The following is a 15866-nucleotide window of genomic DNA, read 5'->3' as shown; positions in this document are numbered from 1 at the left end:
TGCTAGTTGGTCAGCGCATGCCCGCAGTACACGTCCTGGTAATCCGTCTGGCCCTGCGGCCTTGTGAATGTTGACCTGTCTAAAGGTCTTAATCACATCGGCTGCGGAGAGCGTGATCACACAGTCTTCCGGTACAGCTAGTGCTCTCATGCATGTTTCAGTGTTATTTGCCTCGAAGCGAGCATAGAAGTAGTTTAGCTCGTCCGTAGGCTTGTGTCCCTGGGCAGCTCTCGGCTGTGCTTCCCTTTGTAGTCTGTAATGGTTTGCAGGCCCTGCCACATCCGACGAGCATCAGAGCCGGTGTAGTACGACTCGATCTTAGTCCTCTATTGATGCTTTGCCTGTTTGATAGTTCGTCGTAGGGCATAGCGGGATTTCTTATAAGCTTCCGGGTTAGAGTCCCGCTCCTTGAAAGCGGGAGCTCTAGCCTTTAGCTCACTGCGGATGCTGCCTGTAATCCATAGCTTCTCGTTGGGGTATGTATGTACGGTCTCTGTGGGGACGACGTCATCGATGCACTTATTGATGAAGCCAATGACAGATGTGGTGTACTCCTCAATGCCATTGGAGGAATCCCAGAACATATTCCAGTCTGTGCTACCAAAACAGTCCTGTAGCTTAGCATCTGCTTCATCTGACCAATTTTTTATTGATCTAGTCACTGGTGCTTCCTGCTTTAATTTTTGCTTGTAAGCAGGAATCAGGAGGATGGAATTACGGTCAGATTTGCCAAATGGATGCCGAGGGAGAGCTTTGTATGCATCTCTGTGTGTGGAGTATAGGTGGTCCAGAGTTCTTTTCCCTCTGGTTGCACATTTAACATGCTGATAGAAAGTTGGTAAAACTGATTTAAGTTTCCCTGCATTAAAGACCCCGGCTACTAGGAGCGGCGCCTCTGGGTGAACGTTTTCTTGTTTGCTTATGGCGGAATACAGCTCATTCAATGCTATCCTAGTGCCAGCCTCTGACTGTGGTGGTATGTAAACAGCTACAAAGAGTATAGATGAAAGCTCTCTCGGTATGTAGTGTGGCCTGCAGCTTATCATAAGAAACTCTACCTCAGGCGAGCAATAGCTCGAGACTTCCTTAGATATCGTGCACCAGCTGTTGTTTACAAAAATACATAGACCGCGGCCCCTTGTCTTACCAGACGCCGCTGTTCTATCCTGCCGGTACATCGTATAGCCAGCCAGCTGTATGTTGATATTGTCGTCGTTCAGCCACGACTCCGTGAAGCATAATAACTCTTCCATTTTATTGTACAAAGATTGCATGTTTGCTATTTGAATTGAGGGTTTATTCGGTCTCCTCCGATCTTTTAGAAGGCAGCCTGCCCTCCGGCCTCTCTTTCTCATCCTCCTCTTCACGCAGATCACTGGGGTCGGGGCCTGTTCCCGAGGGAGCCGTATATCTTCCGCCTCGGGCTCGTCAGAGTCGTGAAAGAAGAAAAAGGATTCTGCTAGTCCGTGGTGAGTAATCGCAGTCCTGATGTCTAGAAGTTATTTTCGGTCATAAGAGACGGTAGCGGCAACATTATGTACAAAAATAGTAAAAAAAAACAACACAGATAAACGAACAAAAAAACACAATCGGTTGGGGGCACGTAAAATGTCTGCCTTCTGTTCCGGCGCCATCTTACCATCATCTGTAGCGCCATGAGGTCTATCTTATTTTGCTCCTTTGCACCCCAGTATCTCTACTTGCACATTCATCTTCCATGTTTGACATATTTACCCTAGTTATCAATTGTTGCCCATCCAATACATCAAAACTACTGGTATCTGTTTTTAGGCCTGTGTAAGACAGGCAATTTAGTGGCGTTTCCTACATCCACATTCCCTGAGTTGCAGATACAAACAGGGGGAGTTATTATGGGTTTTAATCCTGTCAACACAACATCTCCTTTATCATTTAGGGGCTTTACACTACCAGTCAAATACTCCCCCCATTGTACTTTTGGCGGTCCTATGCATTTAATCAGCTGGGAATTGTTACCTGGTTCTACGCAAGGAACCTTCTCCTACCTTGGCCATTTAGTGTCAATGTGCCCACCCTCCTTAAATTCTTTAGCTGCATCTGAACTCTTACCTGTTGTCTTATTGGATAATCCACCTTCCCATGTTACTTTCTTCCCCCTAGTGACCAACATCAGAATAGTATAATTGCTGTTTCTTTGTCGAACCCTGGTATTGTTCCTTTGCATAAAATGGAGTAATTAACATCCAAAATCATTCTTTCCAATTGGTACTACATGGGTTTCCCACAGAAATGCTGTGGAGGTGGGTTTCTGGAAAATCATTATCCGTGTGCCAGATGTGTCCCCCCTCCCCTGTAATCCAATGTATGTCACTGTTTTCACCCATTTATTATTCTCCACATCCCCGTCCACAAAGGGAACGAGTAGGATATGGAGAGCAATAAATACCCTACATGTGTTTTTCCATGGTTGCGATTTTCTTGTTTCACAACCATAGAGTGTGTGTATGATGGTTTCCTCGATATCTGATGACTCTTCAGGTTCTGTGGCTGAACCCTCTGTTGGTTCTTCTGACCTTTGGTCTCGGTCTTCTGCTCCTGTTCTTTGGACCGGACCTTCTTCATCCTTCAGATGTTCTCGGGGCCCTGCTCTCCCTCCCCCCAGTCGCTCATCCATGGCTTCCACTCTGGGAGATGCTTGCAGTGGGAGAGATGATGCTAGCCGGACCTCTCCTATACCCGCAGGGCTGTTGGTGTTACCATGGTTACCTGGAACAGACCCATCCATCGTGGTTGGTTACATTTTCGCTTGTGGACCCTGAGTTTCACCCATTCTCCAACGTTTGTGGATAGCTCATCAGGGTCTTCACCTGGGATTGGTTCTGCTGCTTTCCTAGTGTGAGAGTGGAGAAAACTTACAACATAAGTTACTTCCTTCATGTACTTAAGATGGTCACACTATATTTCAGTTATGTCTATCTGTCAGTCAGTCATAGGTCTCACCCCTGGGATGTTCATTGGTCGTCTTGTTAACATTTCATAAGGTGTACACCCAATACCTTTGTTAAGGTTGCGGCACATTTTCATGAGGACAAGAGGTAATCCCTCTACCCATATCATTCCTGTGGAATGGCATAGTTTGACAAGGGAGCCTTTCAGGGTCTGATTAGCCCTCACTAACTCTCGTTACTCCGCGGTTGATAGATGGACACAAACTTCTGGTCAACACCCATCATTTTGGCCATTTGGGTAACCACATCTCCAAAGAGATGGGTCCCATTGTCTGCAGACAAACCTCATGCACTCCGAACCTGAGTATAATTTCCCTAACTAGCAATTTTGCAACTGTTCGCGCAACGCAGTTGGTGGTGGAAAATGTTTCCACCCACCTGGTGGACCTGTCAATTATCACCAGGCAGTATCTCTTTCTTTCTTTTCGCTCTACCATGTCTATGAAATCCATAGCTAGGTGGACAAAAGGTCCTTTTGGAGGGGGGGACTTCCCTGGTTGCAGTGGAGTTCCCTTGTCTATGTTATATAACATAGACAACATGTTGCTTCTGGGCCCTTTTCACCCCACCCAAGACACAAATGTAGGGGAAACACTGGCATACCCCTGCTCCTACTATGTCTCCCTGAGCCCCCCTGCCCCTTGGCAGTGCCCCCCGTGCTTCACTGGGCCGACTGTTTCTTCTTGTGGGCAGGCAGCTTGGCTTTGCCCTGTAAGGCTTTGTTGGGGTCCAGCTTGTTGACGGTCTGCTCTCCGGCCAGGTCAGCCACAGTGGGCTCACAGTGGAATGTCAGAGGTTTGTAGAGAGACGCCCACTGCTGTTGGGGAGAGAGGAACAATACAAGCACAATGGCTAAACTAACCAACCAAATAAACAACCAACCAACTAAGAAACCAAATAAACTAACCAACCAACCAATTAACCAACCAACCAACTAACCAACCAACTAACTAAACAACCAACCAACTAACTAAACAACCAACCAACCAAATAAACAACCAACCAAACAAACGTGTGGCATTATTTCCTGTTGTTAAACTGTTCTTATCCAGGTTTGTGTGCCGATTAGAAATCTCTTTCATTTATTTATTTTATTTCACCTTTATTTAACCAGGTAGGCAAGTTGAGAACAAGTTGTCATTTACAATTGTGACCTGGCCAATATAAAGCAAAGCAGTTCAACACATACAACAACACAGAGTTACACATGGAGTAAAACAAACATACAGTCAATAATACAGTAGAAAAATAAGTCTATATACAATGTGAGCAAATGAGGTGAGTTAAGGGAGGTAATGGCAAAAAAAGGCCATGGTGGCAAAGTAAATACAATATAGCAAGTAAAACACTGGAATGGTAGATTTGCAGTGGAAGAATGTGCAGAAATAATGGGTTGCAAAGGAACAAAATAAATACATAAATACAGTAGGGGGAGAGGTAGTTGTTTGGGCTAAATTATAGATGGGCTATGTACAGGTGCAGTAATCTGTGAGCTGCTCTGACAGCTGGTGCTTGAAGCTAGTGAGGGAGATAAGTGTTTCCAGTTTCAGAGATTTTTGTAGTTCGTTCCAGTCATTGGCAGCAGGGAACTGGAAGGAGAGGCGGCAAAAGGAAGAATTGGTTTTGGGGGTGACCAGAGAGATATACCTGCTGGAGCGCGTGCTACAGGTGGGTGCTGCTATGGTGACCAGCGAGCTGAGATAAGGGGGGACTTTACCTAGCAGGGTCTTGTAGATGACCTGGAGCCAGTGGGTTTGGCGACGAGTATGAAGCGAGGACCAGCCAACGAGAGCCTACAGGTCGCAGTGGTGGGTAGTATATGGTGCTTTGGTGACAAAACGGATGGCACTGTGATAGACTGCATCCAATTTATCGAGTAGGGTATTGGAGGCTATTTTGTAAAGGACATCGCTGAAGTTGAGGATCGATAGGATGGTCAGTTTTACAAGGGTATGTTTGGCAGCATGAGTGAAGGATGCTTTGTTGCGAAATAGGAAGCCAATTCTAGATTTAACTTTGGATTGGAGATGTTTGACGTGAGTCTGGAAGGAGAGTTTACAGTCTAACCAGACACCTAGGTATTTGTAGTTGTCCACATATTCTAAGTCAGAACCGTCCAGAGTAGTGATGTTGGACGGGCGGGCAGGTGCAGGCAGCGATCGGTTGAAGAGCATGCATTTAGTTTTACTTGTATTTAAAAGCATTTGGAGGCCACGGAAGGAGAGTTGTATGGCATTGAAGCTCATCTGGAGGGTTGTTAACACAGTGTCCAAAGAGGGGCCAGAAGTATACATAATGGTGTCGTCTACGTAGAGGGGTTGATCAGAGACTCACCAGCAGCAAGAGCGACATCATTGATGTATACAGAGAAGAGAGTTGGTCCAAGAATTGAACCCTGTGGCACCCCGATAGAGACTGCCAGAGGCCCGGACAATAGGCCCTCCGATTTGACACACTGAACTCTATCAGAGAAGTAGTTGGTGTACCAGGCGAGGAAATCATTTGAGAAACCAAGAGAGACAGACTTGTTTCAGACTGACATAACTAAACCTTATTGTAAGTTGTTAAATCAAATAGTAGACAGACATGTCTATGAACTATAAGTCATTTTAGGATATACACTTATCAAAATTTGAAGTGAGATCTAGTCAAGGTATGGAATGGCGGCAGGGCAATGGAACAAATGCATTTAATGACCCTCCATGGGGTCAGAGCTTGGGGTCAACGTTCAACCTACCTTAGTCAACACACTTGTGTCTTAAGACGTCTGCATACTAGGTTTGGTTTGCTTCTAGCAGAACTCGGCTAGGTAAGTGAATGTCTGTGCTCCCTTAAAAGACTTTCACTTGAAAAATGAGAAAAAAGTGGCTATAGTACTGTTTGTCCCTCTTGGGACGCAGTGGAGTTAATCTAAGCCAACTCAATATGTTCCTTATTTATTATTGCCGAGGAGGTCTTAGTCGGTCAATTTTACATCTAACTAAGATGTTTGGTGCCAAATTTCTCAAGTGAAAAAATGTGCTTGAAAACAAGTCGTCTCTCACAAACACTTAATTGAAGATTCCCTACTATTGATCAATTACCGAACTTCGGTTTGCCTCAAGAAATAATGTGGTGTGCACAAACAGCCAAAATAAACCTTGTCGAACACAAAAATGAACAAAAACGTCACAAGATGTGATAATATATGCACAAACTGTTTCGGATGGGAAGCATGCAGATGCTTTTAGGCATAATCCCATTTTAAACATAATCCCCTGTTTTAGGCATGATCCCATTTTAAGCAGAATCCAGTGATTTATTTGTTTTAGCTGAGGTGACTGGAAAGCCTAACTAACTGGGGTATGTTAGGTTTGACATTACTGTATATTATATTGTATATACATTGAAATAAACAAAATCAATTTTTACCTTGTATGCAGTGGCTTACATTTTTGGCTATGCTGATTTAGCATTTTACTTACATAGGCTACATGATAGTGGGCCAATGATACATGTATGTCTACCATATTTACACTGATATCTACATGCAATACATAAGAACAATGGGTCACTTCTTTCATTTACATTTACATTTAAGTCATTTAGCAGACGCTCTTATCGAGAGCGACTTACAAGTTGGTGCATTCACCTTATGATGTCCAGTGGAACAACCACTTTACAATAGTGCATCTAACTCTAAGGGGGGGGGGGGGGTTAGAAGGATTACTTTATCCTATCCTAGGTATTCCTTAAAGAGGTGGCGTTTCAGGTGTCTCCGGAAGGTGGTGATTGATTCCGCTGACCTGGCGTCGTGGGGGAGTTTGTTCCACCATTGGGGTGCCAGAGCAGCGAACAGTTTTGACTGGGCTGAGCGGGAGCTGTACTTCCTCAGAGGTAGGGAGGCGAGCAGGCCAGAGGTGGATGAACGCAGTGCCCTTGTTTGGGTGTAGGGCCTGATCAGAAGTGCACTTTCAAGTGCATTAAGCAACCCCATGTATCCTCTTTTAACTTATCAAAAATTCCAGCCAAATCCCTGGACCCCGCACTAGCCCGTTCTATGGAGTGACGGTATACTACATTGGCCTGGGGCCGTAGGGGATGAAGGCGTACTGCCACTCTGGTAGGCCCAGCTGAGTGATCATCAGGCTCACTGATGATCATGTGGTGAAGCTGGGCGTCGTGTAGTGCTGAGTCAGGTAGCAATAGTTCACATTACGCATAAAAGGTTCTAGGCCTTGCTTTGCCCCACCCAGGTCAACTGCATATCCCTGGAAAGCTTATACTGTCAAGGTGCCATAGTAGCCAATCCCCTGTGTAATGGATGCCTACAGCGCTTAAGCAGGCAACATCACTCAGTGGACATTCGATGTTGCTATGTAATGCATGAACTAGGCTAGATGTGTTCCTACTAACCTAAGGATTCATTTGATAACCCCCATGTAGCTATAGCTCAAACACAGACCAAATCAAAGCTTACCGTGTAAGATGTTTGCTGTTTGGTGAAAACGTTGTGTGAAATAAACATTTTGACTCTCGGGGTTAGTGATCAACGGCAGACAAATAAAATATACTCATGATCTGTGGAGTCCCGGCTTTCGGTGTGTATCAACGTATTCCGTGTTTATTTTGTTTATGCTTCACAACTCGAACCGAAATGTTAATTAATAATATTGGGTTGTTAACATGTTTAGTTTTTTTATATAAATAAATGTGGGACACAAAGGCAGTGTAGAATACCAAAAACGCACAAAAATTTACGAAATCTGCTGAAATACTTTTTGTGCATATTTGCACGAATTGAGTGTGAGATTGTGTTGCAACACATGTTGGGAATGTTGAGGAGAGAATGTGCATTAGTGTGATCTCTTTTGGCCAGTAATGATACGGTAAGGATAACATTGTAGCACTGAGGATGCATTGCAAATAGTTGCACAGGACAGACAGTGATAAGAACAGTGAAAAAGAAGATCCAAAGGAATCAACAACCATTCGAAAAATGGAAATCACTTGAGCAATGAGACAATGACACACTGTAAAACCGGATAAGTCCTGGCTACCTAAAAAAGAATTAAGTTAAGAAACGTAACTTCTTGCGGATCATTGGGATGCTAGCGTTCCATCTGGAACTGCAGAGCGCGAAATTCAAATTAAATTACTATTCATATATTTAACTTTCATGAAATCACAAGTGCAATACATCAAAATAAAGCTTAACTTGTTGTTAATACAGCCGCTGTGTCAGATTTCAAAAAGGCTTTACGTTACGGCGAAAAGCAAACCATGCGATTATCTGAGGACAGCGCCCAGCACACAAATGCATAACAAATAATTTTACAACCAAGTAAAGGAATTAAAAAAGTCAGAAATAGCGATAAAATGAATCACTTACTTTTGAAGATCTTCATATGGTTGCAGTCACAAGAGTCCCAGCTACACAATAAATGTTCGTTTTGTTTGATAAAGTCCCTCTTTATATCCCAAAAACTCTGTTTTGTTGGCACGTTTTGTTCAGTAATCCACTGGCTCAAAGGCGGTCAAAACATTCAGACGAATACATCCTAATAGTACCGGTAAAGTTCGTTGAAACATGTCAAACGATATTTATAATTAATCCTCAGGTTGTCAATTGTCTAAATAATCGATCATATTTCAACCGGACAATAGCGTATTCAATAGAAAGGAAAAACGACGAAGGGCGCGCACTCAGTCACGCACGCAAACCAGCACTGCATGATTCTACAGTCCACTGACAGGAAGGTCTCATTCTTCTTAATTTTTCAGAAAACAAGCCTGAAACAATGTCTAAAGACTGTTGACATCTAGTGGAAGCCATAGGAACTGTAATCTGGGTCCTAACCCATTAGATGGGTAGGAGGAGACTCAGCCTATGAGGAACAGTTAACCTCACTAGGGTATGTGAGATGCTAGCGTCCCACCTCGTCAACAGCCAGTGAAACTGCAGGGCGCCAAATTCAAAACAACAGAAATACCATAATTAAAATTCCTCAAACATACAAGTATTTTACACCATTTTAAAGATACACTTGTTGTAAATCCAGCCACAGTGTCCGATTTCAAAAAGGCTTTACTACGAAAGCACACCAAACGATTATGTTAGGTCAGAGCCAAGTCACAGAAAAACACAGCCATTTTTCCAGCCAAAGAGAGGAGTCACAAAAAGCAGAAATAGAGATCAAATGAATCACTAACCTTTGATGATCGTCATCAGATGACACTCATAGGACTTCATGTTACACAATACATGTATGTTTTGTTCGATAAAGTTCATATTTATATCCAAAAATCTGAGTTTACATTGGCGCATTATTTTCAGTAGTTCCAAAACATCCGGTGATTTTGCAGAGAGCCACATCAATTTACAGAAATACTCATAATAAACATTGCTAAAAGATACAACTGTTAGGCATGGAATTTTAGATCCACTTCTCCTTAATGCAACCGCTGTGTCAGATTTCAAAAAAGCTTTACGGAAAAAGCACACCATGCAATAATCTGAGTACAGCGCTCAGAGACCAAAACAACCCAAACAGATATCAACCATGTTGTGTAGTCAACAGAAGTCAGAAATAGCATTATAAATATTCACTTACCTTTGATGATCTTCATCAGAATGCACTCCCAGGAATCCCAGTTCCACAATAAATGTTTGTTTTGTTCGATAATGTCCATCATTTTTGTCCAAATACCTCCTTTTTGTTCGCGCGTTTAGCCCAGTAATCAAAATTCATGAGGGGCGATCACTAGGTGCAGACGAAAAGTCAAAAAGTTCCTTTACAGTCCATAGAAACATGTCAAACGATGTATAGAATCAATTTTTACGATGTTTTTAACATAAATCTTCAATAATGTTCCAACCGGAGAATTCCTTTGTCTGTAGAATTGCAATGCTTAGCTGGGCTGCAATTTCTGAGGCTGGTAATGAACTTGTCCTCTGCAGCAGAGGTAACCCTTTCCTGTGGCGATCCTCATGAGAGACAGTTTCATCATAGCGCTTGATGGTTTTTGCAACTGCACTTGAACAAACTTTCAAAGTCCTTAAAATTTTACGGATTGACTGACCTTCATGTCTTAAAGTAATGATGGACTGTCATTTCTCTTTGTTTCTCTTTGCTTGGTCTTTTACCAAATAGGGCTATCTTCTGTACACCACCACTACCTTGTCACAACACAACTGATTGGCTCAAACGCATTAAGGAGGAAAGAAATTCCACGCATTAACTTTTAACAAGGCACACCTGTTCATTGAAATGAATTCCAGGTGACTACCTCATGAAGCTCCTAAGGCACTGCATCTCAGTGCTAGAGGCGTTACTACAGACCCTGGTTCGATTCCAGGCTGTATCACAACCGGCCGTGATTGGGAGTTGCATAGGGTGGCACACAATTGGTCCAGCGTCATCCAGGTTAGGGTTTGGCCGGGGTAGGCCGTCATTGTAAATAAGAATTTGTTCTTAACTGACTTGCCTAGTTAAATAAAAGTTAAATAAAATAAATAAAGTTGGTTGAGAGAATGCCAAGAGTGTGCAAAGCTATCATCAAGGCAAAGGGCGACTACATTGAAGAATCTCAAATATAATTTGTTGAACACTATTTTGGTTAATACATGGTACCTTATGTGTTATTTCATAGTTTTGATACCTTCACTATTATTCTACAATGTAGAAAATAGTAAAAAATAAAGAAAAACCCTTGAATGAGTAGGTGTGTCCAAACTTCTGACTGGTAGTGTATGGCCTGTGACATTGACTGATGTACATTTCTGATGTATTGCAGGTTTCTAGCGCACTACAAGTCCCTTGCCACACGAAGGCGCCACTTGAGGGAGCTGCTGTGAACAATGATAATATTTTTCTAAATGGCGGAGAACATATACTGGATAAAAAACAAACACACATATACACACAGTGTGCAACGCCTTTCCTGCTTGGTTTTGCACATGACAGAAGATTGTACTAGTTTTGGTTTCTTTCCTTTGAGATGAGGAGAGAGAACGAGAGAGAGAGAGAGCGAAAGAGTTTGTCCTAACTTATTTCCAAGGATTGACAGAGAATTTGTCGAATCCTGTGAGGAAAATGTAATATTGGGATTGCCCACAAGTGGCCTGACTGACTGTCCATCCCAGCTAACAGTCTGCATTGCGCCAATGTACCAGTGATGTTGCTGCAACATTGCTACAGCGTTGGGGGTAATAGTGAGTGTCATCTGGGTTTAGGAACAGTATATAGTGTGTATGTAGGATCGGGATGTCTGTCTAATCTTGATGTACACAGAAAAGTGAGTTTTCTCTTAAGTGGACAGCCACCATAATACACTAGTGTACAGCATAGTCTACTTTGCATAATTCTACATATTTAGGTGCAGGTCTCAAACCTAAAACTTGAGAGATATTTTGGAAATGGGAATTCATTTTTTAATAAAAAAAAAAAAATGTGAATAATAATTGTGTTGTGTGTATTCAACATTCATGGGTCTGAAGTAACTCCTTGTGCCACCCTCAACAACCGAAAACAGAAGCTAACATGGGGTAACCTGTAGCTAACATGAGGTAACCTAAATGTACTTCGCCAATAAATTAATGAATGCCAATAAGAAAATGCCAAAAACAAGACACGACAGTAGTAGAATACATTTGTGTAAAAGGGTCTTGCGGTATAGGGAACTTACTGTATATTTGTGTTGCAGTTAGGGGGAAGAACTTTATAATATACTGTATATTTTTTTAATTCACATGTAATATTTGGAAAATCTTTCACTTCTTGTACGAAGCAGCTCAGTAGTTTTTCAATTTTGCTAAGCTTTACAAAGCTGCTTCCTTCTCGGAGCTTTGGTACATGTGTTCAACTCCAATTTAAGTAGGCTATTCTTTTTTTTAGTGCAATGGCCTTGGGCACTTGAGTAGAATTTGAATAGATTTCAAGTGTTGTAAACAAAACATTTAATCGATGTAGTTTTACCATTTCTGTCTTTTCATTCAGATTGTAAGAGGTTACTAATAGAGCGTAATGGAGATAGAGGTTCACTCTAACATGGTTCTACAGTAACAAGAACACACACAATTACGTACACTATGGTTCAATCACTCAAGTATTGCAAAAATAGTGCTTTATATTGCACATTTCTTCCAAACATTCATTGAAGTCTAGAAAGAAACTGAATACGAGTATCAGGAAAAATTCCAACAATTTGAGTTAGAAAATGTTACCTTGGTTTTATTGAAGTTTCACTGCAGAGCTTTTGTCTTTGTTTTCATTTACAGGCCATGAAAGTCATAAGGAGAAAAGTAGCTCATATCATCATTTTAAACTAAGCTATAAGCAATACATATCTCATCATTAGACTGAGTAACGACATGAATCATCTTCACAAACCTGCCATAAAGCTATTATGTTGATTAATTAAATGAAGAGAGCGAGAATTCTACTATTTCAATGGTGTTACGGAGCAAATGTCTCAGTAAAAATGTATAATTGAACAAACTGAATGGTTGATAGTAGAGACAACGTCGCACCGTCTTGCGTCTCTCTCAGTGTCTGTGAGAAGAATAGACAATAAACATGTAGTAAGCTACATAAATCACCTGTGTTATATAAATCACCTGTGTTATATAAATCACCTGTGTTATATAAATCATCTGTGTTATAAGCATTAGTAACTACATTGTGAATGTCTGGTAGAAGTTTTAATATGTTCAATTGTTATTTTTTTTAAATGTAGTCACTCAAACAATAGGGTGTGCTTTGGGTTCTCTTGTTTTTTACAGCGAGAAGTTGAATTACCTTACTATAATCACTGAACAATAATAATAATTTTTTTTTTAATAATTTTTTTATGAACCAATATATTATTTTTGTGTTCATACATAGCTTGTGCATGCTGCTTTATCCTATACTAAAACACACCTCTCAATTTAGAATGTAAAAGGAACATTTAGGTTGAGGAGAGTTTATTCATGATATACCTGTTGAGGGTTAGAAAAGTCTGTTGTTGGCTGTAGGATGTTGTTGCCCCGGTGCTGCCATTCTCGGCCTGAATACAAGAGAAAAATAAGAGGAGCTTGTCTTTCCAACTACAAACTCAGGTGGACCGTTTAGGGGAGAAAACTCCCAAAAGTGTGGACATTCTCTTTTTTTCAACTACAAATTTTCTAGGCTGCATACATCATAACAGGACTCATGTTTGACATATTAAAGCAGGAAAACGTACTGTCTTTTGTAATGATGTGGGCATCGTTTCGTTCTCATCCCTGAAGCAAAAGAAACAGCAAATAAATAATATATAATATTGATATAATATTATTAATCATTTATTTTTTAAATTATAAGGAAATTATATGAAAATGTTCATACATTCTAACTGGAAAATGATGGCAGCATATTTACATCAGTTGGTTCAATACTCTTGTTTTGTTTGGTGGGTGGGTGTTTCATGGATACATGGGGGTATATTGGTGAGTGAATGCAGGACTCACGGTTGCAGTGGCATACAGTGATGATGAGGAGGAGGAAGAGGAAGCCACAGCCACCAGCCAATGGGGCCCAAACGATCAAATCACAGGATGCAGTAGGGTCCACCTTTCCCACTGCAAAAACACAAGTCAAACACAGAAGGCATTTGGGATAAATGTGTTACAATGATAAACACCATTGGATAATGAAAAATTCTACTATGATTATCCAAATCAACTCGATAAAAAATATGAGGACATTTATATTATGATAAGAATACATGTGATGATGATGATGTCAATAAATATTCTACCTTTGCACGACTTGGCAGTTGTAGAGCTGGTTAGCTCTATGGCTGTGGTCATTGGTGTAGTCGTCGTGGTTGTTGTTGTTGTTGTTGTCGTAGGGGCTAAAAAGTGAGGTGTGTTAGCATGGATAACTTTCAGACTGTTAATAGGCTATAAAGAACCTCTGATTAAAAAAACATTGATGTTTAGAACTTTATTATTCTGATACAATTTATTTATGTAATGTAGCCTAGCTAGTCTACTCACCTGGCCCAACAAGTCGAGTTACTTCACCAAACACAAGCGCGTTACCATTGATTGATGCACAGCTGTAGACGCCACTATCTCGAGCATTTTTGAAAGCCTTCAGTATCAATATGTTTTTGTTGATCTGCTTCTCGCTGAAGACCTCATTGTTAAAGTCTGTTTTCTGTTTACCGTCCTTGGTACTAAACGATGCAATAAACTCCATTCCAGCGTTGTCTTGCACTCTAAACCAAATCACCATGTTGCTCTTAGTCTTAGAGACTGGTGCACAAGTGATCTCCACCCTCTCTCCATCCGTTTTCTCTGTCAGAGAACTCAGTTGGAGAGTTTCTGATAACGTTTGTGATTAAAAAGAAGTACGAAAGAACAAATTAGAGATTCAACGAATGAATAAATTAATAATTTATTACTGAAGATGTCTTATTAGGCTAATTCAAAATGCAATTACTGAAACGTGACACATATGATGTTTAGGCTATAGCCTAAACAATATATTTCATTAAAAAAATACACTCTAGACAAACCTAAAACACAGAATTGATTAGGCCAACAAATACGTTACCATTCAAAATGAAATTAAAATACAATATAAAATTATGTAGAGCAGGCCTAGCCTATATAACAACACTTGTTATGAACTAGGTCTGTGAGAGAGCAAGTATTCTGGCAACATCGTTGAAATCCATTGATGACTTTGAAACTATCCTACTCTGAAGGGAATGAACGTACTACAGTATAGTAATATGAAAAAGTCTGACTTACCTTGACAAAAGAACAGTAAAACAAGTGTCTGCATCCACTTTTGGACCATTTTCATGTCTTTTTGCACAGCAACACGTTCGAGCTATTCTTCATGGGATGTAGAAACAGGTGTGATGAGGAGCTCAACACGACCCTAAACCCCGCCCAAAGTTTTCTTTCATCACTGGTAAAAGAGGTCATTGCAGGAGTCTTGCACAGAGCTCGTGCACCCCAAGGTGGTCTGCAAGGCTGCTCGAGCAGAGCCCACCAATCCGCGCTGCGCTTCGCGACAGGCTGGCTTTACGCAAAAACCACACGCGCTCTGAAGCGCACACACACAGCACAATGTGTCAACATTTTAAAGTAGTAATTTAAGTCAAGAGCAGTAGGTCATGACATACACTTTTGAGGACGTGCCTCTGTGCTGCCACTTTGATAAACATCATATTGCAAGAATAGCCGAATAATATAATCAATAGGCCTATAAAGTGATATAAGTGTTATTTTATTTATTTGTGTTATTACTATTACCTTTGTTGCGTAATGTATTAATCATGTAGTACCCTACGCCTACATCGTGTCAACATTAGGCTGTGATTTACTAATCTACAGCCTACGTCAGTGGTGTTATGTCAAAGTTTTATAGATAGGCTATAGCAGATTAGATTTAGAAATATAATTAGAAATAAACTGGTACCTGGGTGTCTGAAAATACGTTAGGATAGGCTGGTTTGAAACACAGCTGTGCTATTTAATTGTTCAATTCCTCATATTGATTTTTTTAAATTCACAATAGAAAAAACAGCGGCAAGTGTACAGGAAGGATGCAATATTGCTAAAGACATAACAAATTGTGAGTAGGCATTGCATTAGTCGAGGATTCTCAATAAATGTGTAAGCAGATTGTCAAGAAATAAAAGGTTGAATATTATGACATGATTTGAGACATGATTTGAGACAACAAGTAATTGTTTTGTTTCTTTTGAAGAGTGAGGCTCTGCTCATACAACAATTTAGGGTTCTTTCCTTGTGCAAATAAAATATAATTCAAATACATTTAGATAACTTTTGGATTCATTTTGATAACATTTACATCTATAACTATAAACGTTCATAAATAACAAGGCTTATTCGTG

General features: G+C 40.8%; 1 protein-coding gene across 1 annotated transcript; it reads right to left on the bottom strand.

The window, feature by feature from the left end:
- Positions 1 to 12178: 12178 nt before the first annotated feature.
- On the bottom strand, positions 12179 to 14916 carry cd8a (CD8a molecule). Its single transcript, XM_071336416.1, has 7 exons — positions 14752 to 14916; positions 13990 to 14319; positions 13749 to 13844; positions 13459 to 13569; positions 13194 to 13233; positions 12949 to 13016; positions 12179 to 12520 (listed from the first exon to the last, which is right to left on the bottom strand). Exons 1-6 carry the CDS (start codon positions 14804 to 14806, stop codon positions 12959 to 12961), a joined length of 690 nt encoding a protein of 229 aa, XP_071192517.1. The 5' UTR covers positions 14807 to 14916; the 3' UTR covers positions 12179 to 12520; positions 12949 to 12958.
- Between the last annotated feature and the right edge of the window lie 950 nt (positions 14917 to 15866).

This window comes from Salvelinus alpinus, chromosome 12, assembly GCF_045679555.1.
Source record: "Salvelinus alpinus chromosome 12, SLU_Salpinus.1, whole genome shotgun sequence".
Taxonomy (NCBI): Eukaryota; Metazoa; Chordata; class Actinopteri; order Salmoniformes; family Salmonidae; genus Salvelinus; species Salvelinus alpinus.
This window is presented reverse-complemented; position numbering and strand designations above follow the sequence as displayed.

Coding starts and splice junctions, on each gene's coding strand:
- cd8a (XM_071336416.1), bottom strand. CDS start 14,806: ATGAAAATGGTCCAAAAGTGGATGCAGACACTTGTTTTACTGTTCTTT. Junction 13,845..13,989: donor AACTCGACTTGTTGGGCCAG/GTGAGTAGACTA, acceptor CTCACTTTTTAG/CCCCTACGACAACAACAACA. Junction 13,017..13,193: donor CCACATCATTACAAAAGACA/GTACGTTTTCCT, acceptor TCTTGTATTCAG/GCCGAGAATGGCAGCACCGG.